Source organism: Sinohyriopsis cumingii, unplaced genomic scaffold (assembly GCF_028554795.1).
Source record: "Sinohyriopsis cumingii isolate HCF-2022 unplaced genomic scaffold, ASM2855479v2 utg000741l, whole genome shotgun sequence".
Classification (NCBI taxonomy): Eukaryota; Metazoa; Mollusca; class Bivalvia; order Unionida; family Unionidae; genus Sinohyriopsis; species Sinohyriopsis cumingii.
Window position 1 is genome coordinate 1,801,091 of NW_028315927.1, and position 27,147 is coordinate 1,828,237.

The 27,147-nt window shown below is 35.8% G+C and overlaps 1 protein-coding gene across 2 annotated transcripts in view; it reads left to right on the forward strand.

Annotated features, from left to right (window-relative positions):
- LOC149773258 (uncharacterized) overlaps window positions 1–24,848 on the forward strand; it is a 54,717-nt gene extending 29,869 nt beyond the window's left edge. For both annotated transcript variants that reach the window (XM_089946544.1, XM_089946545.1), the window contains 4 exons: window positions 2,689–2,777; window positions 7,700–7,781; window positions 12,767–13,831; window positions 18,477–24,848. In XM_089946544.1, coding sequence (XP_089802670.1) covers window positions 2,689–2,777; window positions 7,700–7,781; window positions 12,767–13,831; window positions 18,477–19,237 — 1,997 coding nt within the window. In that variant the 3' untranslated portion in view covers window positions 19,238–24,848. The remainder of the gene's footprint in view (window positions 1–2,688; window positions 2,778–7,699; window positions 7,782–12,766; window positions 13,832–18,476) is intronic.
- The last annotated feature ends 2,299 nt before the right edge of the window (window positions 24,849–27,147 follow it).

The window sequence follows — 27,147 nt, forward strand, 5'->3', positions numbered from 1 at the left end:
GTACGTTTAGCAGAAGAAGCACTCAAAAAATACGAGCACAGTCATCATGATATCCTTAACTGGTATTCAGTAGATGACATCTGCCCTATATACGAACACATATCAGATGACGAAATTGTTACAAATGTCAGCAGGAAGAATGAAGCTGCACAATCAGAACCTGAAACCAGTGACGATAATGATAACGATGACGATGGCACCCCAACTCCCCCACCAAAAGTGTCTGAAGCAGTAGTACATTTAGAAGCAAGTTTAAGGTGGCTGGAAACACAAGATGTTGACAGCGTCAAAGTCCTTCAATTAAGAAACATTCTTGACTTTGCTAGAACCCAACAGTTCGCGGCAAAGAAGCAAACGTCATTGGATATATTTTTCAAGAAATGATGAAATTTAAATTTGGAACCACACTGACTTTGCACTTTGCGCAACGATTAATTTAGCAGTTTTCACATGTTTCTTTTGATGTTCACAAAATCTGAAATAAAAGTTATTTGCACGCTGAAATCATGCGTTGATTGTTAATTATTCTTGCAGTTGTCGCATATGATAAAATTTTAGCGGTATGAAATTTGTACAGACACCGTATGTAGACCCGGGAATAGCTGCATGCAATGACCGTACGATATCAGACGGCAAGTAAATGGTTTCAATATTTTGTTCATCCTATATTTTACACGACGAATTCAGACTATTACAAAATTATTGAATATTTTAAATCTGTACGATTTTCAATGAAATTACATCCATTATGGATGAACTGCATGCCACGACGGCATGGTAGCATACGGTGTTGATACACTTTTCATGATATAGCGATAGTCTGGTATTATCGGTCAATCTGTATTATCGTTCAAACAAATAAAAATTAGTAAATGTTTTTAATGCACAGTAATAACCTATAAATATATTAGCCATCGATTATTTTGAATATATCTTAATTAATGCATTCCAGTTAATATTCATCTGATGATAAGCCGACTTTTGATCATTGTACATGTATACATGTATATGTTCTCGGAAAAATAGTTAAATATTGTAAAACCCCGCATTAACGCGACCCCGCTTTTAACGCGATCCGATTTTATGGACCCCGATCATCGCGTTATAGCGGGGTTCCACTGTACTTGGTATAAACAGTGTTATAAATAGAATAATTACAATAGTAGGCCACCATGAGCCATATTTCATGCTTGTATGCATCACTATTAGTACCAGATCCTTACAACAAATGAACAATACTGTACTTTCATTTTGCATTTTTTGTTGTCTTAGGTAAAGTTTTTGCATTTAGTTGATGTCCATATAGTTTTTGCATCTTGTTTGCACACTGTAAGCTGATCCATGATCACAGTAGTTGAGATTGTTTACAAGGACACGTTTCATCAAAGTTGTATTCAGGGTCACTTCCCTAGCAGCTGTTATGCTTCCATAGCAACCATATTTTTTATTCTTATCCAGAACAGCGGAGCTAGATTTTATCAGATTTGGTAGGAGTGTTTCTTACGATATGCTCCATTAAGATTGTGACTCAGATGATTTATCTAGGAATGGTATGACCTCCTTAGCTGCAAGGTGGAAAACTGATTTTCAGTGTCTTAATGGCTGTAAAGTCGATTTTGATCAAGCTTGGACTGTTTCATGCTGTCTATAAAAAATTTGTCGGGTGTGGCTCCCCCTGCAACAGTGTAACATTCTTAGTAGCTAGGCAGAAAAACTTTTTAAGGGTCTTTAGAACTGCAGATTTCTATGAAGTTTTATCTGCTTTGGCTCAATTGTAAACAGACTTCACAGGAATATGTTATAGAACATGATGTTTAAATTGGCTTAGGGTTGGCTCTCTTAGCTAAGGTGTGGTTTCCATAACAGCTACGTGGAAACCTATTTTTAATTTCTTCTCCAAAATGGCTGAACAACTTTAAACAACATTGTAGGAATGTTTCTTAAATTAAGCTCAGTCAAATTGTTTAGTAGAATGGCTCCCTTAGCAGCAATGTGGATTTCAAAAACAACCATGCAGAAAAAATTATGTCCAACTGGAACAATTGAGTTTTGATTAAACTTATGAACAATTCGTATGACATATCCTATTAGATTTGTTTGTTCAGGTTGGCTTCTTAGAGGTGATGTGGCTTCTGTAGCAACCAAACAAAACACAGTTTTTACTTCTTCAAAATATTTTAGTCAATTTTGATCACAGTAGGAACTTTTCTTAGAACATTTTCTACCAGAATAATGTTCAGAATTGTTCCCCAGGTAACAATGTGGCTTCCTTAGCAACCAGGTGAAAACATTTTGATTTCATTTCCAGATTTGCTGAGCTAATATGTATCATTTCTGTAGCAGAAGGGTTTCTATGCTAGCCCTGTGCCCAACCCTCCTTTATTTAGGCTTAGGACAGGCATGGAAACAGATGGGTTTAAACCATACACCCTTATCCTTAAAATTGGTCCTTGTGGCCCTCATGTTGTTAAAGTTTGTTTTTATCCCTTTAATATTTCTAAATACTTATTTTTGTTATGAAATATTTATATGATCTTGTATAGGGAGGAAATATGAACAATATAACCATATAAATAACACTTAACAACAAATCTTCTTGCTCACAGATTTGTTTCACATACATATTTTACTATATTACTATAACCTTTAGTATGTACAGATTTTAATTAATAATTTGTTCAAAATTAGGAGATCATAAAGATTTTGAAGTCATCATGAGAGATGAAGGTAAAGAATATGTCATTGAGGAGATATTTGGATGGATGGAACAGGGAATTGTAAGTATTCCATATTATGTACCACATACAGTTTACCACCCTCGGTATAAGTAGCTTACTTATGATATATATGACAATGCACAACTTGATAAGTGATATGGGTCGATGCTATTCAAGCATTTTACTGATAAATTATGGTCTGTTCTAGAACTGATGAATTAGGAAGGAATTTCTCACCATCAGGTGCAGTCTAGATATGAGGGAGTTAATGAAGAAGCTTGAAAATTATATGCATGATTATAGCACATTCAGTTGATTTTTCAGTTTGATTTATTTAGCCTGGTCAAAGGCCAGAACTTATGAACAGCCTGTTGTCTGTTGTCCATCTGTTCATTAGCACAGGTTTGTTATCAGTACTCTTAAACTTCTACAGACACTTTCATTCCAAGGTATATCTGATACTAAAAGAAAATGGTGCTGCTTGGAAATCCAATATGTCTGACAAACAAATGTTCCACTCAAATTATATTAAACATCACATTAAACACATCTGCAAACCAGTGTTAAAACAAGAACATTGGAAATAAGAATGAAATAACAGTCCAGCTCTACCTACTTATATACACCCATATAGCCCTAAAAATGCAATGTTTTCCTTATCACTAAATGACATTTCACAATGTCCTCTGTCATTAAAGAACCCACCTGACCAACCCATCTACTGGGAAGTAACTTAATTCTTCTAAGAACCCACTTGACCTCACTAGCCAGTGAGACATTACTCCAGATTTGTCAACAGGTTCAATATATAGGCTGAATTTAACTGGTAAACATCTCTTTATAGCTCAGTATCTTTTTAATAGGATTAACACCCACATACAATAAAATAGCTGTATAACATATTGTTTATACATGATCACTACAATCTACAGTCATGAACAAAAATTACACACAATATAGATAGTCACTTACCAAAATTTACACAAAGTATAGATATACATAATACCTTCCCTCATAAAGAAAAAGAAAGATTTTCTTTACATATTATTCAAACATATATATAATATAATAAAATTTACATAGGAAGATATCTATGAATGCCACAGAATATATAAAAAATAGAACTTCTATACACATAAAAGCACATCTGCAATCAAATTTTCTTTTCCCTGGATGTGCATGTTTTATTTTTGCAACATCAGACTCCCCTCAACAGCCTCTGAGTTTTCATTGTATTTTATGAAAGTTAGGGAGTTGTAATCACTGAATGAAGTAATTGGAGAAGTATCTAAATTAATATATACTTCAAAGTGTTGTAAAGCCAAAATTAAAGCCAAGCATCCTAATCAACAGGTCAAGCTTGATGACATATTTTGCATTTCTGATTTTGTTAATGCAGTCATTGATTCATGGTAATGGAAATGAATCTGTTTGGGTGACACTGTTCACTTTCCTATGATTAGTATACAGCTCATGTGTATTTTAGGAACCACACATGTTGCGGTGGGGAATTTATTCCCTCCACTTTCACTCCATGATAAAAGCTCCACAGTCGAGCAATAAATACCTAAAACTCACCACTGTGCCTCAGCTGACACACTGTTGGCATCTCCACAATGGAGATGTTCATCTTTGCTGAATGATATTTGAAGACCACCCATGGAAAGACTGCGACATCATGAGTGATTTACAATCAGTTACCATTCCAAGAATCTTTATTTTGATCGTATATGTTGCCAATAAAAAATAATTCCAAAGTCTTGTATGTTGGTCGACTTTTTTTGGCGAGAAGTTTACGCTTTTACTTTATTTAAAGAGATCTGAACACACTGACTTGACAAGAGGCACACCTTGTTAAACTTCACATGAACAGTGTAAATTTATTCAGCTGTTTAAACATAAACCATGCAGTATGGACAATTAAAGTCCAGAAAACAGCTCTTTCTGTTTAAAAACACAAGCAACAAAATGGAAAACAGAGAATTTATACTTAAATGCAAACCTTGTGTTAAGTAGTAATGACCCAGTTATGAGGCTGAATATATATGTACACAACTTGTCACTAGTTCAGTTCTAACTGCACTTGTACTGTAAGGAACTGGCCATTTAATTTATGGGGCTAAATTGTTCTTTCATTCATCACAAGATAAATTTGTTTCAAGGAAAACAAGGAATTGCGAAGTGCCCATTTTATATTACAAATCAGACCAAGACATTAGTATTCGAGCATTGACCCACCCACCCACCCCCTATGGTTTCTCCCTAATATAGACTTCGTGTCAGCGGATGTTCAGTAGAAATCAAGACAGTGACCATTGTAAACATTGTTACAAAATGTTAGCATCAGAAGATGATATCAATGTTAGCTTGGAAAAGGTGGATTTCTAACACATGAAGCCATCTGACTTTACATGTGGCACTTAACAGCTTAAATTATTGTCCAGTCATTAACAATGGAAGTTTGGAAATCGTTCCTAATTAATCTGACCTCAATGTATTGTTGAGCTGAATAATAATGAGGAAAATCTGAGATGTTCTGAGATTTTAATGTCAAAGAAAAATTTAGGGCATTCTGCATGGATGTCTCCATGTATCCTATTATTAGTCATTCTTGTAAGAAAAAATATAAAAATAAAATTTGCATCATCATAGAAAAAAAAAATAATATGGTGAATCACCTAATCATAACAGAGATATAATTCTTATAATTATTTCAAGGCAGATATTAAAGTATGCAGTTTCCTATTTGACTGTTGAAGCTTTTGCCGTGTGAGAAAAAAATGACAACTACTTTTTTGTGTAGTATTAGGTGTGTTTCTGTATGAAGTATACAGTTAATGTGGCCAAGAGGATGAAGTGAGATGCACAAGCAACTTTGGAACACAAGGCCAAGATTTTGCACCCACTGACAGGAATATTCACTTTCTTTTCCCTCCATAATGCTATTTTGTCTTGTATGGTGTTATTATTCATACCACTTTCTGAACTTTGCCAAATTTCACCTTTTTTTTCTTCATTTAAATCTATAAGTGGTAACATTTAATTTTTCAGAAGATTGCCTAACAATGTGAATATGCCATGCATCAAAAAAGTAAAATTTGGTTAGCGTCAATAATCATGTAGGCATTAATTCATAAACTACCACTGGTGAAAAATTCTTCTCAAAGTCATGAAGAACTTTCATGACAGAAAAGTCTTTTTTGGCAAATTATCAAAGTTTAACCTATAGATGCTAAGGTCAAGACGGCCTCTGAATTCCCTGTGCCTATCAGTAAAAAGTAACTGGTGCGATTTTTGAGAATGACTTGATACTATTGGAAATTTTGTTCCAATTTTTGGTTTAGCTCCTTTTTCAGTTATTGTGTTTAGTGATCACAGCCCACTTTACTTTCACTGGCAGGATGAACAAAAAATCAGAAATTATTAAGGTCGAGTTTGGTGTTGCAGGAATACAATATTGACATTAGGCACGTTAAGGGAAAAGACAGTTAATAGCAGATGCACTTTCACATGTATAGAAATATTACATTGTTTCATGTATATTTTGTATTAACAGACTTTCTTATCATAATTTTAGTAACAGACTTTCTTATATAAGTATAAACAAATTTGAGAACATTAAGAAGTTTCTAGAAGGTTGCTAATTGTGACCCGAGGCCAAGTAGAGGACTGTATAATCTTATCAATAGAAAGTTTATTCATTTGTGCTTTAACATTATTATTGTGTACAGTATTTGATTTGGAGTTATTAAGATTATTTCTTCTCTGGAAATACAAAGTACTTTTATAACATTCATGGATATAGAGATTTGAATTTATACTGAAGTTTTAAATAAGGATTTCTTCTTGGATTAATTGTGATCCAACGAAAGATTGTTGGTACAACAACATAATACAGGTTGCCCCAAGCACATCAGCACCCTTCAGCATTGGATTTAATTTGGATTTCAGCTTAAGTGTATTCAAAACTTTTATTATTAGGATGTGTGTCTGTAATTCTAAGATTGTTTGGGGATTTAATTCACAATACTGTATGTTCTTTTTGTTTCACTTTCACTTTGAATTCAATAGAAATAAATATTTGTTGAATTTTACAAAGCTTATGGTTTTCACTCTTTTCTGTTACTTATTTTAAGAGCATATACTCAAAACAAAATGAAACAGAAATCATCATCATCATTGTTATTGCTGGGGCAAGATCAAGAGGGCAGCTGCCAAACAAAAACAGGTAAACCACTCAGAATTTTTAGAGAAATTGACTGATAATATGGACACTCCAGAGCATTCACTGCTAGAACTACATGCAAGTTTTAATAGATTTCTGCTGCCAAATCAAGCTACTTGGATTCTGCCTGAAGAGACCATAAAAAAAGGTCAGGCAGATACCCAGAACAATCGAGGGCCAGTGATGTTTACACATGGTTGCTATTATACCTGGTACACCTGATGAACTATATTCACACACCTGGAGCCAAAGTGACCCCTCATCCACTGACACTGATTTACAATATGAGGACATTCACTATTCCCAACCCTCTCTGACTCCTAATCAGGAATGTATTGCTCTTGAGGATGAACATTTGACAATGATCTGGATGTTGTAAAAAGCCTGAATCTTCTAAAGCACTTGGAAGACTTAATATAGAGCAATCCTGATAAGCAGGACTCATTCCTTGTCAAACTGCCCACAACGTGCCCCAATTATAATAAGTAATTCAAACAAAATTAAAGCATTATACCAAGAATTGCTTTGACTTGCAGCTATTAATGTCAAGGAATCTGTCATTATTGATGACATCTTTGAATTACAATTAGAGAACTTGGGCAGTTTTAACTTGGTGCTATCTTGAAACAAGCAGGAGTTGATGTCATGGAAACAATATGCTGATGCTGACACCATTATCATCATATGAGATAGGATTGTTCTTATGTACATTAGGTTTTACTGTAGTTGGCAATATTTTTGTCTGTTTCCCATCTAGGTAGATAAAGAACAGTCAAGTGCAGAAACAGAAATGCCCCCATCTGTACAGGTCTCTGAGGATTCTCAAGATGACGGACAAGGTAATAGTAACTATGTGAAATCATTACAGGTGTTGCACTCAATGGATTTAGGTTCTCCAGCATAATTGTGTGTAATAAATTGAAAATTATTTGCCAAGAGCAAAGTTTACTAAGATGACATAATGATGTACATAAATACTATTTGGTACATAAGACCAGTGGATAAAAATTAACTGTTGTAAAACATTTAGACATTAGTCAGTTCACTATGCTACTTATATATTTAGTATCCTTGTTGGTATTCCAAAATACCCTTGGTCAAGCATTTCTTTTGTTCAAATTTAGCAATATCGAGAGTTATTTACAATTTTACTGATTACATCTTGTATGACCGAGCATTTAGGTTCTAACCCCACAGTGCTAGCTTAATCATTATTGTTTGAAAATTATTTTTAAGCTCAGGTAGGTATTTAGTTATCCATATCCTTGTCAAAATTGGTCATGCAGATACTCTTTATTGTTTTATTACAGTAGTGAATCATTACAATTCACATTCCCTTAATTATGACTTGTGCATGCTTTAATTCAGAAAAACAGGTTGTGCAGTAGTTTTTCCTTTTACGATTGTGTGTTTAGTTATTGAACACCAGTTCATTCTCAGAAATTAGAGTATGATAGTATTCCTTATTATCCTTATTTTGTCACCTCCAGTTCTTGAATAAGACTGGTTGACATCATATTTGAATTATTTTCTGTATTAATTGCTTGTTTTATGTCTTTAATATTTAGTACTCAGCTTTGCATTGCTTACCTCTTTTTGGAACTAAAGCACAATTGTTTGTTCTAATCATTTGAGACAGTACCTAGAAACAGTGAGTTTTGATGTTACTTAATGTTCCTACAGATTTGAGTAGCCTGACAAGTCATTGACTGGGCAATGCTTGACAGTCTGTTAGTAGCAGTTCCCAGTCATTGGAGCAGTTCCCATTCATTGGAGCAGTTCCCAGTCATTGGAGGCCCTAAGGAGAATAGAGAGGGATTTGGTTGAAACCCTTTCTATCCAGACTGCTATTTCATCCTGCTGAGTATTGGGAATTGCTGTACAGATACCAGACTACGAAAGGGGATTGGATTGGCCTCCCCCTTTTCTGTAAACCCTCTAAATCCTTACAGGATATGGAGCCTTTCACCACAGGGAAGTGATTGGCCCTTTCCATGCATGCAACCATCGACTTCAGGGCCAGAATCACATGATAGAGAGGTCAATGCTGCAGTCTTTGTACCAACAACGTTGAGTCAGAAGAGAGGAATGGGGTGGGCTTTCTTCCCCCAAATGCACAATGAGAGTAGGGAGTTGCTCTCACCGACCTGCTGTGTCTGTTACTAGGAACAGATCATTAACTCCACATGAGGAGTTCTGATTTGAAGTTCTTCTTACCCCCCAAGTCTCCAATGCAACAGAGAGACATTGTGTCCCATAATCCTGCCTCCTAGGAGCAAATGCTGGATAAAAACATTCTTTCTGTCCTCGTTGATTCACATGTGTTTGACTCAGAACAGACCGAAATGACACCCCTACCTTTCTGGTTCCCTGACTCCTCTCATCCATCAGTGTGCCAGAAGAGGAAGAGATCTGGTCTTTTGACAAAGTGGTTGATAAGGTTTATCATCTTTTGCCCAGTGGTCTGTCTCCCAATCCTTTAGTCTTCAGTGACTATAAAATTCTTTCCGGCTTGGAGAAACTTTCTGGGGTTAAATCTCAACCAGATCTTTTGTTGCTTCCTCAATTTACTACGATTAAGGAGTTTTCCCAAGGTTTAGTGAGGACAAAGGCTTTGCGGGACTACATATATTGTCTGTCCCTGCACACCCCACCCCACTACATTGAGAGCCTTGGTCTCAACAGCTAGTTATAGTTTTCATACTCCTTCCTGGACCATTAATTCTCCTAAATTTTAATGCTAAAATGGCATATGTGGATATTTCCATGAGGACCTGGGTTCGCATTCCATTTGAAACAATGGAAACTTTAGAATAAAAAGCTGGGTCACTAGTAATCTTGGCCTCACATGCCAACCTCTTTTTGTTGTCCTCCTTAAGGCTGAAGAAGCAATCTCTGTTGCCAGTTGCCCTTCATTGTTTGTTGTTAGCATTGGTGAAAACATCTAGGCATGCTTTATCCCTGTCCATGGCTTTATCAGAGGAGATTTCCATGTCCACTGGGATATTGATCTGGATATATTCAAGGTCTTAGTCAAGCATAGTTAGAACCTATTGAGGGCTGCTCTCCTGGAAGCAGAGACTCTTCAGATGGCTCATCTCCTCCGTGGGTTTTCTGGATTTGAAAGACCAGCAACACTGGCCCATGCATCTACTCCTTTCCCATTGAAAGCAGACAAAAAGCAAAATCATCATGACCAGTCATAGGCTCCATCTGTGAGTTCTTTAAAGGTATGTAGCCTGAGTCAAAGCAACAACCCCAAGTTAAGAGTTTCCCTTGACAGTCAGGCCCTAAATTGAGCACTGCAAAGTTCAAAGGATGTTTGCAGGCCCTCCTACCTTTCTGAAGGACAAGGATGGACAGTCATAGGGACTTGTTACCTCTCCAGCAGTGTTGCTCTTCTGTTGCTTCCCGTAGGTGCCAGGCTCAACCTCTTTTCATAAGGCTTGGTTCAGCATAATGAATATGGCTGGACCCTTTCTCTCATCAGTATTCCATCTCCAGCTTTCTATTCCAGGATTTCCTTGGTAAGAAGAATGGGGGGGGGGGGGTCATCTAATTATTGATCTTTTCTTCTTAAACAGGTTTCAGCAGGAGGAACCTTCCAAAATGGAGACCACAGCCTCAGTCACAGATACCATTAGACCAGAAAACGGGGTTGTCTCCTTCAATTTTCAGAATGCAAGCCATCCTCCCCACAGGAAGTACCTCCAGTTTTGCTTGGAGAGGGAAGTCATTCTAATTTTTTATGTTCAGCCATTTGTCCTAGCCTCCACACCCAGAGTGTTTATCAGGGTCATGGGAGTAGCTGCAGTCCACTTAACGTCATTGGGTAGCCAAATTTCCAGCATTTCAATTTGGTTGATCCACAGTGGTAAACAAGAGTCTCTCAGACTATATCTTTCTCACTATTCGTTCATAGTGACCAGATTGGGTCTTATACCCAACCTAGAGAAATCAGAGCTTACTCCATCTCAAGACTTCATCTACATGGTCTACATGTGAATTAATTCACTATTGAAAGAAGGATTAGCCCATGTCCCCTTTGCATAGAAAAGATCCTGTCCATGTTAGAGGCATTGAGAAATAAGGCCATGTTGTTGGCTTGTCTTTTTCTTTCTCTGCAGAGAACCTTGAACTCTGCTGTGGACCTGGTTCTGCTAGCCAGACTGTACTTGCGTCCTCTCTAGTTTCTCTTTCTGATGAACTGAAAACCTCTCAGTGACCCCTGGAATGCTCAGATTTCTCTAGATCTGGATTTCCATCATCATCAGATCTGGTTCTGGCTAGAGTTTGAACCCCACTCCAGTCTGGTGGTAGACACTTCAGATTCAGCATGGGTGATCATTTGGACACAGAATTACTGATTCTTCAGAGTTTGTGGTCCGTGGAAGAAGCTACCCTCCACATCCACAAATTGGAAATGTGGGCAGTTCCATACATTTAAGGTAGCTATGGGGTAGAGTAGGGGTATTCTAAAATTATTGAACTTTTCAATCAACTTATGGGATGATAAATTCTCGTCATGCAGTAGGGGTATTTTCTGTCTGGAAAATAACTAGTTGTGCAGTAGCAACAGGCAAGTATTACATCATTAAGAGGAGTTGCACACCCTGTCCCCTCCCTCAACTACATATCACTACTCTTCCTGAATAGATGGTTGTATCAATGGGTTTTTTTACTGACAGACTTTTTATGTTATCTATGGCAGACGGTCCTAAATCAAATTGGTCTGATCTGATATCCAATATGTCCCCCACAGCAGCAATCTTGAAAATTCTATCACTGCTGCTATTAAAAAATAAAAAATATGGATGTGTGGTCTTAGGATGTCTAGCTTTGCCAAATTAAAATATATTTGAAAATAAATATATATATATGACATCACAATATGCCCCCCTTGGCACCATCTTGAAATTCTTTTTATCACCCTCCTTCAGAATGGAAAGTCATACTGACCTGGATTTATCACCAGAAGACTCCCTATGGTGTCAAGTTGGTGATAAATGAAACTGGTTCTGTTCTGATGTTTAATACAATTTCCATAACAGTCGTCTTGAAATATTTTTATTGCTGTTCCTCCTGAATGGATGGTTATATCAACAGAAGTTTCTGAGTGAAAAACTTAATATGTTGTCTAGTTGGTCTTAAATAAAAATTGTGCAAATCAGACATCCAATATGGCTGCCACAGCTGACATCTTGAAAATCTTGTTCTAACTGCTTCTCCTGAATAAATCATCATATCAGCATGGGGATTTCACTGATGGTCTTTAATGAAAATGGTGCTGATCTGACCCTCAGTATGCCTACCAGAGTGGCCATCTGGAAAATCTTATTAAGACAACTTCTCTTAGATGGCTGGTCATCATTAAGCCACTCAGAGACCAGAAATTGAATGACTTCATGTCTGGTCTTTGTGGAAACAGCGTGACTCCTTATCCAGTTCATGAATTGAAGTACCAGTGAAATATCAATTTTGCCAAACCATGAAAATTGATTCTCATGTAAAATAAATGAATTTTGAAGTATTTCCCCAGCATGTATCATATATATTACAATAATTAAATTGCTTATGATTTTTTATTTGTGATGAATTTTAGTAAAATGTATAAACTCTGTTTCAGCAGTAATAAATTTTTTCCTTGAATACCAGATCAGTAGAAAGATAGTTATAAGATAGCTATAGAGTTGGATGGGAAGATGAATAAGTGACTAGATTGAATGAAAAGAGACCATGCAGAATAACTGTACATTTCCTGGACCAGTAAGGAAAGACTTAGGCATACTCAAGATATTCTAACTAATCTCTCTCTTCATTTCAGACCTGCAGTATGAAGAGGAATTTTTAGAGGCAATAAAAAACAGTAATGAAAAGATAGAAGAAATGATAAGAAATCTAAAGATTCCCAACCAAAGAATCATGAAGATAGCAGTGAAACAAAATGGATATACTAAGGGTGTTCAGCTGGCCCTAACTGAAATGTCCAAGCTTCTGAGGAAGGAGATTTCCCAAGCTGTAGGTATTTGGTGTGGATATAGAATAGAAGATCCTAACTCTCCTATGTTTGTGGTCACTCTCAAAGACCAGCAATGCATACTGAAGAAAGAAGAGGTCCCAAAACCTTTTATGACTTATGAAATTGTAATTCGATATAAGAATGTACCTAATGATGAAGAAGTAAGTATTCTAGAACATTATGGTAGTAAGAATGTCAGGTCTGAGGATATTGCTCATATCAGGAACTGTATTACAACACACACAGAGAGGCTAATGAGGGAACATAGTAACCTGAGTATAATTAGACCATGTGCCATTAAAGCACAAGGTTACATGAGGAAAGAAATGAAAGTAATAGAGGACACATGCATAGTTTTCTATGTACCTGTGAAGGGAATCATACCAATTGGGGAAAAGCAGTTGCCAAAAGTTATTGATGGTATAGTTACTGATGTCAGAGAAGGAGAATTTATATTTTTTGGAGGTCACAATGCAATGCAATACCACCAGCAACTACGGATGGGTTGCTGTGTCTCAAGTAAATTAATTGGGAGTTTGGGTGGATTTGTAAATCTACCAGGTGACAAAGTTGGTTGCCTAACAGCTGCTCATGTTGTCATAATGCAAGATGATATTGTCCAGTACATTAAAATGGAAGACGAAGAAAGGAGGAAGCTCAAAGATTCACTGGTAGAAGGAAAAATAGAAATAGAAATGTACCAACCTGGACCATTCCCAGGTGTGAAACCTTTTGGGAGAGTACAAGCTATAGCCCTGGATGCAGGAGACATTTATACACCATCTGTTGATGCAGCTATCATTCAAATTACTGATGACGAAAGGAGGCCAGAAATGGGAAATTTTCCTGATGGTGATTTTGAAGATGTTGGTAAGATAAAAAAAGATGCATTGTTCTTGAAAGTTATGACAACATTGGTCACAGCATTTATTAGGTGACACATTCTAATCTTTCATTAGTGTTGTTTATGTTCTGCAAGCAAATCATATTCTTTGCTAGATGTAAGTTCAGACGTAATTTTTCTCAAAATTGGATGAAAAATATTTCAGTTTTGTATGTTTAGACCTGAACTTTCATTTGACATTACATGTATATAATCAGTATTTTATGGACTTGCAGCTAACATCTCTGGATACATAAATAGCAATGTTTTTGACTGATTCCTCTCATCTCGATATCTCTTTTTCTTTCAATGCAAGCATTGGGTTCCCTCATTTGCAGTCTACGTCTAAGATAATTGGCATCTAGAACCTTCTTAATTTCCAAAACTACTGTTACCTGCAAAACCCAGATAGTTCACATCTGATGAAGGGTTGTGTATAATCGAAGAACTAACTTGATGAATGGTTTAGTTCAAGCAGACTCTCATGTAACTCTGATTATTACTGATAAGTGTATCAATCTTTATTTTAAATCTCACCTGACTATAAGGTCAAGTGAGCTAAATCTGTCATCCATCAGCTGTCATCTGTCTCTTGTATCTCCATTCATTATCAATTTCTTGTTACCACACTGGAGGGCACATTTATATTGTCAAGATTTTATACTGGATTGTTAATAAAAAAATCTGTCATCCATCAGCTGTCATCTGTCTCTTGTATCTCCATTCATTATCAATTTCTTGTTACCACACTGGAGGGCACATTTATATTGTCAAGATTTTATACTGGATTGTTAATGAGTGTGGCATGCATACAAGGGGTGAAATGATTCATTGATATATCGATACATCAGTAGTTTTGCTATAACAAGACACAGTCTATACAAGAGATAGAGAATCAATGCAAAATGATACTTACTGTATGCAAGTTATTTTAATCTTCATCAATCATGAACAATTATTAATTTGCCTTTTTATTCATATAGTTTAGAATTCATCTGTAACAGCCTTTGCAGTCACAGGCACTCATTTTTATTAGTAAAATCGAAAAAGACTATTGAGACTACTCGCATGTGGGCTACAAATTAACACAAAGTAATCTCCCCCACCTATCCATCAGTGCTAATTATCTTAACCCAACAGCATGTTCAGCATATAGGATACATTTCAGACATGTTCATCATACATAGTGAAGTACATTACTCATCATTTAATAACCACCTTTACGCAAAGTTTCAACATTGAATTGTATCTTGTCTACTTTCATTGATTTGAAAGCTTCGCTACTGGTGTGCCACATGGTGAAACATGTTACACTGAACTCTCATTGGTGGTTATTCCTTGTTCCAGTCCAAGGTAAACAATAACCACCAATCAGAAATTAATGTAGCTTATTCCCAGTGTGACAAACAGGAAGTATTGGCAAAGCAACAGAGAAACTTCATGCAGAGTCATTAATTGATATGTAAAGTACTTAAACAGAGATTTTGTCAGGGTGTGCAGTTACGTGAATCGTGCAAAATTTGTACGAATTTTCACACTTGGAGAACAGTGATGTGTGAGAACTAACTAAAATCAGTTGAAAGTCCCACATATGAAAATGTGCTTGGCGGATTATACAATTTTATTTAACCGTTCTTGTTGCAACATCTATTTTTCAGGACAGAACTGTTAACACATCTGGGTTCTTCAAGCATGAAATGAATGGTTGTTAAAGTAAATTTGATTGGCACTTTGTGCCCTGGAGTAAGCATTATGTTACGGTTTGAACCTACCATCAAGGAAGTTTTACAAATGCTTGTTTAAAATGCCGGCTACTTAGAACTTCCAAAATGTCTGATTCCCAGCATGGTTCATTATGTTTTCATTTGGCAAATACTGGCTGATGTAAATGATGATGACAATAACTTTTTAAGTTATGAAGTATATCAAATTATTGGAGCTGGGAAAGTGTTAATGGAGATATCAGTGAGTGATTTTGAGCCCATAAATGGTGTTAAATACAAGTATATGTTGGATGGACAAAAAATGATGGCATGATGGTCAGTCTCCTTTTCAGCGGTATTTTGAAATTAAATGTTAAAAGGGCAGAATACTGAGCCTAATCAAAATGCAGACAATTTAAAAGTATAATGCAATTTTCATTTTTTTATCAATTATTTGGCCCTGCAGATCATACACTTCAGAATCATATATCTGTATCAAGGTTAAGATAAACTGAATAAATATAATGAAAAAAATTAAATTAAGAAGTATAGATATTTGTTTGAATACCTCTGTCTGTACAAGCAGACTATGGCATTGATGGACTCAAAATCCCAATACAGCATTATGGAAGAGAAAAGAAATCTGGCATGATAGTAAACTACTGATTCAAGAAAGTAAGTTTATGTTCATGAAAAATCCTATTTTGGAGCATATTTATCCAAACGATAAAATCAGTGAGCTCTGAAAAATTGTACATAAGAGCCATAAAGATCAGTTTCTCAACATCTTCACACCGACAAAGCTAGCTATATGTAAAGCCCCTTCAGAAGGAGTCACGGAACAATATTCATACACAGATAAGGAACAGAGTATGCCCAGAAATAATTAACAGATTAAAGCTTATACAACTAGAGGTGACTTCTTTTAAATTTTTGATTTCTTTAGAGCTCTAAGAAAGTGGAGCAGGTAAAAAAGAAATATTGAAGTGTTAGGTAAATATTGACCTATGTCCGTTTCCTCTTATGCCCTCCATCTTTTCTATTCTGTTTTTATTTTGTTGACATAGAATGAAGTCCACTCTTAAGATAAAATCCTGACAGCATCTTTCCTTAAATTGTACTTGGGCAACAAATTTGTAGTTTCTCTTTTTATGCAGTGATTTTTAACCAGTGAATGAAGTGCTGATTGAATAAATAAAATTAGCACAGAATCATTGAGATGGGATATTTTAAGCCTTCAGGTTTATCACCTTGTGTAAATTTTTTAAAAAAATATAGAATAGGATGGGGTGTTGTCAACACTTGTCCTTTTTCATTAACAAATACAAGTACCTGTGGCTGCAGCAATCGTTTGCATCTGCAGGAAGTAAAATGTGATAGATTTTGTTGGCATCCATCCTCATTCCAATGCCCATATTTGTTGTAGATGAGATTTTCTTTGCATGAGAAAATTGCATTATTTCTTCTTTTTTGAAGATAACATCATAATGTCTTCCAAGTTTAAGTGAGGCATGAAATTGATAATAAGTTATTTTCAAAGCATTGATGCAAAACAAAGGGCCTGGTGGCTAAAATGAGTTACATGGAGCCACCATTAAATGGCCTAAAACATTGAATAAAACTCACTGACAACCAACAGGTAGTCGGTTTGAAAGTAATTTTGTTATCTTCTCATCAATGAGATTTGTATATAAGTATATGATATCTATATCTCTAACTGTAATCTGCATGCTGAAAATGCAACCAATATGTCATCATACATAAAAGGGCACCAACTACCTTCCAAATATAGAGACCATTAAGTTCATATGTGTATCAATATGTATCATATCCTAGGCTGTGTATCGTGAATCATATCGATATGCAGCACTGGTGTATTGTTTCACCCATAATGCATGCTACTGAGATATTGCATCCAATCAGCTTGTTACCACTCTTTAAGTTATATTTCTGATGTTGATCAAAATTGAAATCCCAGGTTGTGTGTCATTAAGACCTTGACAAAAAATGTGCCAATGAGCAAGGTCCATGCATAATAATGGTGTAGTCTTGCATCTGGTTGGCTGAGATTGTTACCACTCTGTAAGCCTTTCAATGAAATACTATTTGTTCTGCTGGAATAGTAGATTGTATCAAGCATGCTCCTTAGTTATGCAATCTACATTACTTAATTCCTGTCTAAACATATTTTCTGTAAGCCTTATGTTGAGCACTGCAGTCATTTGAATGTATCTTTATCAGAATATCACCGACAATCTCTCAGAATCACTCAAGAGTCTGTTTGATTTTAGATTTCTGAATTAAAAGTCATCTTTTGGGCTTGGCCAATGTGGATACATGAGAAAGCTTGACTGTTACAGAGTAGCTTCCCTATGGGTAAGTGGTTTTTCCTGGGGGGTTTCTGGGTTCTTCCCTCACCAGTTATACTAGTCACCATGTATAGCCTATATTTTGCTGAAATATGACATTAAACCCAATAAGAACAACAAGACCAGTCACCAGAAAATGTCAAAAGTTAGGCAATCAGTGTGTTGTTGCTTTTTCTTATGAGAAAAGACCAAATTCATTTTTATCTGCAGATTGTGGTGTCCAAGAACTATTAGAATCAACAACCACTCTAAAGGACATATAAAATTATGTTGCTTGCATCATGATAAGAGTGGTTAAAACAATCAATTTTATCCATCTGTCAGCTCAGTATTTTGACCCCAAGGGGTGCTTGATTGAGAGTCAAAAATCCCCTTAGTGTCAGCACTGAGGGCATGAAACAAGTATTGGTGGCAGAACTAGGGTCAGATTAAACATTTGGGGGTTTTCGGCACACAAATAAGGGTAGAGGGAAACACTGCATGTACATGGATACATAATTCTTGTGATGGGTATGAGGTGCCATGTCAGGTCATGCCATATGAATTATTTGTAATTACAGGCTTTACAAAGGAAGATCCCATGCTTTTCAACAGTGGAACCATTCTGGATGATATAGATCCTTCCCAGAGGGGATCTCTGGTGATTAAGTTTGGATGCACCACAGGCATAACACGAGGCTTTCTGAAATGGATTGGGGGCTCTGTTCGACCAGTGGATGTATGGGGCAGTTATTGCTTTCCTGCCATGTTTGGACAATTGGAAGTAAACATGCGTGATTTTGCATGTGAAGGTGACTCAGGTGCATTGGTTTTCCTTTGTGTAGGTGGAAACATTCGAAACCTACGTGCTGTTGGAATGGTCATTGGTGGAAGCTCTACAGGATGCTCATGTGTCATTACTCCTATCAAAGCTGTATTTGAGAAACTTGGACTAATAAATAATCAATTGAAAGTTTTTCCAGCTAGACAATTGTCATTGCAGGAGACAACATCCCTACCACTAGCAGAACAAATTGTCACTCACGAACATGCACTTTCCATGCACAATCAAATTTTAGACACCTTATCAGAGAAAATCAGGTCCATAGAACAAAACATCAGTCTGGGTTTGGGGAACCTTGATTCTTCAGAACAGACTATGAGTAAAGCTTTCAGGAGGATGGATTCCTTGGAGAAGAGGGTTGATTCCCTTGAACGTAACATGAAAGAAGGCTTTAGGAATACCAGGAATGAAGTTTTTGAGAGGGTAGATTCTCTACAGGAAAACATGAACCAAAGCTTGAACAGGATAACAGAGCTACTGCAGAATTTGCAAAGGTAATATTTTGAATTGAAAACTTTCCTTAGCATGAATACCATCAACGGTGTGCATAAGACAGGTTTTTGAACCTGGCCCAGATGAACTATCCTGACTGTGACATCACAGGGCCATCAGCCCTCTTTAACAGTATGGTGCCATCTCTGAGTCGGTAGTAAAACAACATGGGACAGAGCTGGAAGGAGTGTATAGCCACACCAAGACATGCAAGATGAATACCAATTACTATCACACCTTTTGAAACAGGATCAATTCAGCATTGATTACCTTCAGTTAGCAACGCAGGAATCCTAATTGTCAGGATGAAATATGAAAAGATATTAATTTCACTCCAGTTTGACAAATCGCAGCATGACCTTACGTAACACCTCGCCTTATAAAGAAGAAAAAAGACAGATTTATACAATAAAGCTTCCTTTTACATATTAGTCAGACATAATTAAAATTATATAGGAATATATCTTATGAATAATACAGCATATATACAAAATAAAGCAAGATTGTACCTATATACATGAAAGTGTGTCAACAGACATTTTCAGTGATTGAAATCTGGAGCTGAAAGAACTGGTGCTCTCTTAAGTATGACCTTTAATTTTTCAACAGCCTCCTGACAATTCTCAGACCAATGAAACTTAGTTTCCTTACTCAACAAATTGGTCAGGGGAAAGCAGCTATGGAAAGATTTTAGTAAAATTTCTGATAATATACAGCCATACCAACAAATTTACTGACAGGCACTGGGAATTCAGATCCTTGATCTTAATTTATATTGGTTTAACTTCATTCCGTCCCACATCATGTCCTAAAATTTTAACATAAGCATGGCAAAACTCAAATTTACCTAACTTGTAAGAGCAGAGTTATTCAAAGAATTTCCCAGTTGGTTTCTAAGTGATCATTCCATGTGTTGTTGTAGATGATGATATCATTGATCTAGGCATCACTATTATCTATACCAGATGTTATCATGTTCATTAAGCACTAGAAAGTTGAAGGAACACCTTTAATACCAAACAACAGATTCACTTTATGTTGAATAAGTCCATCTGAAGTTACAATGTAGAAATTTCCTCTCTTTTTTCCATGAGTGGAATTTGCCAGAATACTTTCAAATGGTCAACTTGGTGACATATTTAGCATCTCCAGTTTTGTCAATGCAGTCATAAATTCTTGGCATTGGAAGTGTATCTGTTTTGGTGACATTGTTCACTTTTTATAATCAGTACACATGCAGAAAGTATTGTCTGGTTTTGGCAGAAGAATATATGCTGAACTCCAGTTACTTTTACTTGGTTCTATGAAATCTTTCTCCAGCAAATATTGAATTTCAAACACTTCTGTTTGAGACTATTCATTCTATAAGGATGTTTCACAGGTGTAAAATCTTCAGTTTAAACATCATGGTAGATTTATTTGTTTGTGTTGGAACAATTGGAAACAAGTGCTCATATTCGAATAATAGCTGTTTCAGTTCACTCTTTTCTTGCTGCAGCAGATGCAAAAGTTTCTGATCCAGATTGTTCATTATTTCTGAATTCTGAAGATTAGTTAAACCGAAGTCACTACAGTCAGATTGTGTGCGATTGTATAAATCTTCACTGTGTGGGACAAGACCTACTAAATTAATTGAATAATTAACAGGGTTGTTGCTGTTTTTTCCTCCCACTAAATTATGTCAATTGCTTTTTTATTAATAGTATAAGGACTGCTTCACAAGCCTTATAATATGTCCAAAACCTAGTTCGAAAGAAATAAAACCCAAAGATTCTTGAACTGATCCTCTTAAACAGCAAGCAACAACAAATGAACACCCTTGTCTCAGTCTTTTCCTGTATCAAAGCAATATGGCCAAATAATATCCTTTTGGCAAATAAAATCATAAATTCAACCCAGGACCACTTGGAACCCCTAGAGACCTTGAGTTGGACTCCTCTTACAACATTTTCTTCTTTGCCTCTCTCAGACATGGACAATTTAATTTGCCTTAGGTGCCGCACTCATTCATTGAATATTTAAATAAATTTTATATATATATATATATGTTAAAAAATAAATAGTATATATCTCATAGTATTTATACTATAATTATAGAACTGACTTTGTAATTGTGCTGGCCACACAAAAATTACCCATGGGCCTGTAGTTGGACCACTCTCTTGTCAAGTTCAGAGTCATTGGTGCCATAATCAGCAGTGAAGAGAGTACTCCGTGCAACTATTTAAAGCACTAATGATGGATATGATCAAGCACTGAGTTCACTGAAAGGCTTTGGCCAGCCAGCAGCTTCAGGATGGAGACCAGGAGAAGAGAACTCGTGTTGTTTTTTTTTCCCAATAATTATAGAGTAAGTTTTATTTTGTTAACACCACATTACATAGCTAATTCTTGTAAATGATTGTAAATTATATTTTAAAATAATTATTACTTGTAGGTAAACATTTTTGCTTGGATTTGATTTAAGGACATTGTATTCTCATTATGAAAAACCTTGTCTGTTTGATGTTTATCATGTTCTTTACTAAAATTTAAGTAATAAACCTGACCGTGTTTACAACTTAGAATGTTCTGGAAATGACCTTTTGATCCTCATCCTGGTCCTGTTGATGTGTCTTAGTTTTTATATTAAGGTTGTTTACATCACAATTATTCATTCCTATTTTAAACATCTGCAGTGAATCAGTATTTTAGTTGTGTTCAATTATTGAGATTATTTATTTATTTCAAGCATTCATTGTTATTACAAAGTGCTCAGTGAATTTAAGATAAAGTCACTATTTTGGGATTATTGTGAATTCATTTAAATACATTCTGGATTATATCATTGTGATTCATCAAGACTCATATTCGATGCAACAGACTCATCAGCACATTCAAGAATAGACTTCATTCGGAGCACCACTGGAACTCATTTGGAGTACTCTGCTTTTGGACTTGTAATTGAATTTTGAGGACTCTTTGTGATTTAATTGACAATACTGTAAGTTCTTTTTAAATTTTCACTTTTGTATTTTAGGGAAATAAATTTTTTGTAGAATTTTACAGACATTGTTGGTGTTTGCTCTTCTCTGTTGGTTAAAGACCATAGAGTTGTAACATAATTTCAGTGGAAGACCACTGAAATTATGCAAGAAACCATCGGAACAAAGGAGAGGGAGACCACAGGAGACTAGTGAGCAAGATAAATAGGCTCAGCAAACTGATCATCCAATTCAGAAGTACCAATTGTGATGATAGGGCACAAACTGCAGTGCCACATCCACCATTAACCCCACTTCCAGCTTACGAATTTTGAAGCTTCGAAGCAAAATTCAATGCTACCAACACCACCTACTTCAACAATTCAGGGTTCAAGGCAGGGAAGAGAAAAAAGAGGAGAAAGAAATGAGAAAGAATATCAAAAGGGACCCCAAAAACAAGAGACAGAAAAGAAGGATCCCAAACAATATGCAGAATTTACACCACAAACGGGACCCAAAAATCCGGGAAAATAGATGGGAAGAAACCAAGAAGTGGTAGCATGTCAAATTCCATCACTTCTTCCAGTACCGAAATCACAACCAGAAATGAGTGTGATAATACATGCAACTACATGTTAAGAAGAAAAACTCTATTATGAAGCATATGAATACCTTATAAACCAGATATTTAACTTTGCAATAAAAGACATATTGGGTAATAAGGACAATGCTGGGCAGCACACAGAGGACCTCCAGACAGTTTCAACGTTAAAAAAGACAGATCTGATGGACAGACATCCAGAAATCTGAGAGCCAGAGCCAGAAAGGCAGCAGAAACCATTAGAAAACTGGGAGAGAAATATAGAGGATATCCCATCTCCCTGGCGATGCTGATCCTGAATTTGCTGACAGACATTTATGCATTTGGTACATTTTAAACTAATGAGCTTAATCTAAACAATGTAATGCTGATTAAACACATTTTGGTTGCTAGGGCCAGCCCGACATAGTTAATACTGAGCGAAATTTGATCCATAGTAAAATCCTAGGTGTTTCAAAAACAATTACGCTGCCGCTTTGCAACCCCGGATATGCCTTTTCCTGCTTCTTCTCCCCTGGACATTAGTAATTAATTAGTATGCTGTACACACAATTAAAGTACCAGGTGGGTGCCTTGCACTTATTTGGCGACCAATCAAGTAGTACGCCCTGCGTAAATCTTTAACCAGTCTCACATGGCCAACTGCCACACATTATTATAATTTAAGTTCAGTGAGTCACTCATACCATTCATTGTTAAATCTGCAGAGAAGAATAAGAGAAGATTGCAAGGTGCAAACATGACATCTAATCTGCTTATTGGAGAGAGTGGAAGACATATTGGGTCGGGTACAACAACTAGACCTCTACTTTCACAAGCATCATCTCGAAGTATGTAAAGAGGGTCGTCCGAGAAATGTTTGAGGAGGAAGGGGAGAAAAGTAAAGAAGCATGTGCAGAGAAGAAAAAACAAAAGGAGAGACTCGAGAAGAAGAGAGGAGAGTAGGAGAAGACAAGGGGATTTTGACAGCTTGGATAAGAATTTGATGACAATCCAAGAAAAGATTAGAAGATTGGGTCTTCCAGGTTGGATGCCATATGAGCAGAATGAGGAAAGGAGGCCAATAAGTATAGTTTAGTTTCATGGTCTCCACCAAGACATCTTGGAACAAATTAACACAACGATGTGCAGCTTGCGGTTCCTGACCCTGGAGGTACGACCACTGCTGTGGCAGTGATAACAGAAACACCCAGATTGCAAGGGAGAGATACATTGTGTTTTGTATACTGTTACAACTCTTGGTCTTAAAATTTGTAACAGTGAGAAAGTGAAATCATCAATTGAAGTGAAGTCAACTATATATTTCTCTACAATACAAGGTGAAAATTCAAGGAACACTTCAATATCGTGAATTAAATTCCAAATAATCCTAAATGTTCTGTCACAAGTCCAAAACTATAGAATGTTCTTAATTAATTTTGATAGGCCTGAATATCCTGATACAACACAATGATGCAATCGAGAATGTCCTTGACTGAGTTCACAAAAATCAAAAGTAATGTATTAATCCATGAGTCAGTGATCACTTTACTAATTCCAGTGAATATCTCAAATAAATAAAACCTATCGGTATATAATATAAAATAAGAATTCTTTATTTCAGACTACATACTCCATACATCTAAACTAATATAAAGTAAAAACATTGTAAACATAAAAGAATATATATATATATATATATATATATATATATATATATATATATATATATATATATATATATATATATATATATATATATATATATCAATCGTACAAGTATATAGAAACATCTACACAATTAACTTCGCCCTGAATTGTTAAGAATGAAATTAAGTGGCACATTTAAAGAGTAATTCCATCTACTAATTAATATGAGAATTTAAATGAAGGTCATAGTTCCAAAGAGATTTCAATATACAGTTCTTACTATTAGATATTTTTGTCATCATTGAGAATACATACTTTCTCATTCCTTCATCAAAATTGAATACATTATAATTTACAAACATGTTGGAGGCTTTGTTCCATCTAGGAAGACCTAATAAAAAACGAAAAATATTATAACCAATAACGAGTTTTCTTTTCATACATTCACTGAAGTTTGTCCACAGAGGAGCACAATGCATAGTGCAGCAATAAGATTTGAATAATCTAATTTTGATATCCAATGAACAATTCTTAAATTTACGTAGAAGCATGTTTGTTCGAGTACTCAAAATTCGGTAATGTCTCATCACATCTTCTTTATCTGACCCATTGGATTTCCAAATATGGCCCAAATACGTATAACTGACATACGCAAGAGCATTGCCGTTAAGATGTACAGGGGGAGGAGATGGTAATTTGAAAGAAGTTGGCTGAAAGACTATGCATATTGACTTTTTTGTATTATGAATGATGTCATTCTCAAATGTGTATTGTTCACGTATCAATAACATATCAGCAAAACTAAAATTGTTAAGAAACAACACAGTTTTTGGCAGACGTAACCCCACGCAACACTGACCCAGATTACGATTTAACTCGTGTGTGTGTGTGTGTGTGTGTATATATATATATATATATATATATATATATATATATATATATATATATAACAAAGGGAAGGAATACCGTCCTGCATCACCCATTGGTTACATCAGAGGTGGGCAAACTTTCCAGTGCAAGTGCCGCATACACAAATTTACACCTTGTTGCGGGCCGCATAGTTCATTAAGTAAAATAATTAATATTTGAAATAGCAAAAACGAAAGGTTTTTCTAAATAACATCTAATTAATTTTCAGTTGTTAATATGTTGTTAATATTTGAAAACTTAAACTTCAAAAGAAGAACATTTATTTGATAAAAAGAGTAACATAAACAGAGTCAGTGTGAATGCTGACTTGTTCCTAGGCCGCATGAAAACCCTTGGCAGGCCGCATGAAAGCTCTTGGCGGGCCGTAGTTTGCCCACCCCTGGGTTACATGGAAAGTGCCGGATATTACACTTCCCTATCGCACAAAATACAACTGTTTGCCATCCCAGTTAACTAAAATAATAACTATGTAAACAAGTATATTAATATCAATCAACATTTTAAAGAGTGTCCAATGATTGACTCTATCAAATGCCTTACTAGCGTCTAACAACATGCAAACGCTGGGCTGATATGTTCTACATAATAGCTGACAGTTTACTTAAAGGGATATAGGCATAAATCTCTTGGATGCTGCTTTTTAAAACCAAACTGATTATCGGATATTGTGATTTCACAGCTTTGCAGTATTATGCACTCATATTTTTTAAATAATAGTCATAAGAGCTATTGGTCTCTAGTTATTTTGTCCGCCAGGATACCAGTTTTGCTTTTTAGTCGCGGTATAATTGTAACTATTGTGAAATCATCTCATACAAAGTTATGCACAAACATACAATTAAATAAAATCATCAATAGCACATGCAGTCTACTATCTAGTATCTGAAAATTTAGTATGTTCCACAAATGAAAAATTGGTCAGGGACATTTGCCACCATTTTGTCTTGTTATTGCACTTGGGAGCTCAGATAAAGTGATTACATCAATACGAGCAGAAGGGGTATTCAATGCTGAAAGCACGTGCTTCTTATTCGATTCATTTTCAACACTATTGATTTCAACAACACAACTGTAAACTCGGATTACAAATGGATTCCCATGGACTGATCTAAAACAAGATATTTGTACACATTTTATTTGACCTATATCATAACAGGGTGTGAAGCAATCCAACAGGAAAAACCAATCTATCTATAGATAAGACTGACCTTGAACTCAAATGATATGCATTTTAAGTACAACTTACTATCATGGACAAAATTTAGGCACACGATATAGATTAAATATACGCAACAGTAAGTCTGTGTCTGTATTTGTCTATATTATTTACAACTTAAAACTCCTTTCTTTCGTGTGGTGGTATGTGTTTATGGATGGTAGTGTGTTTATAAACACTTCCTTCCGTTTAGTGTGATAGTAAGTTTGTATGTGTGTGTTAACATTTATAAATACTCATACCCTCTTTTCTTTGGATTGGTGGGTGAGGTGCACATGGATAGGAATCAGAAAGTGAGTAATTGATTTTTGAAAGGTGTGTTTCAATTGTACAGGTGTGTGATGGATTGTAGATCAAAATTGTTACATAATATTTTACCTTATCCATATATTCACTTATGTCTCCATAAGCACTTCCTATAATACCATTCCCAATCGGAGTCAAATCGCACGCTCAACTTGGCCAGCCCCATGGATCTGTTCGTGAATATAATAAAGCACGCAGATATAAATAAAAAACACAAACACCTGTGGCTGCGCAAGCAGAGACAAATGCAACAACAAAAAACAGAAATAAA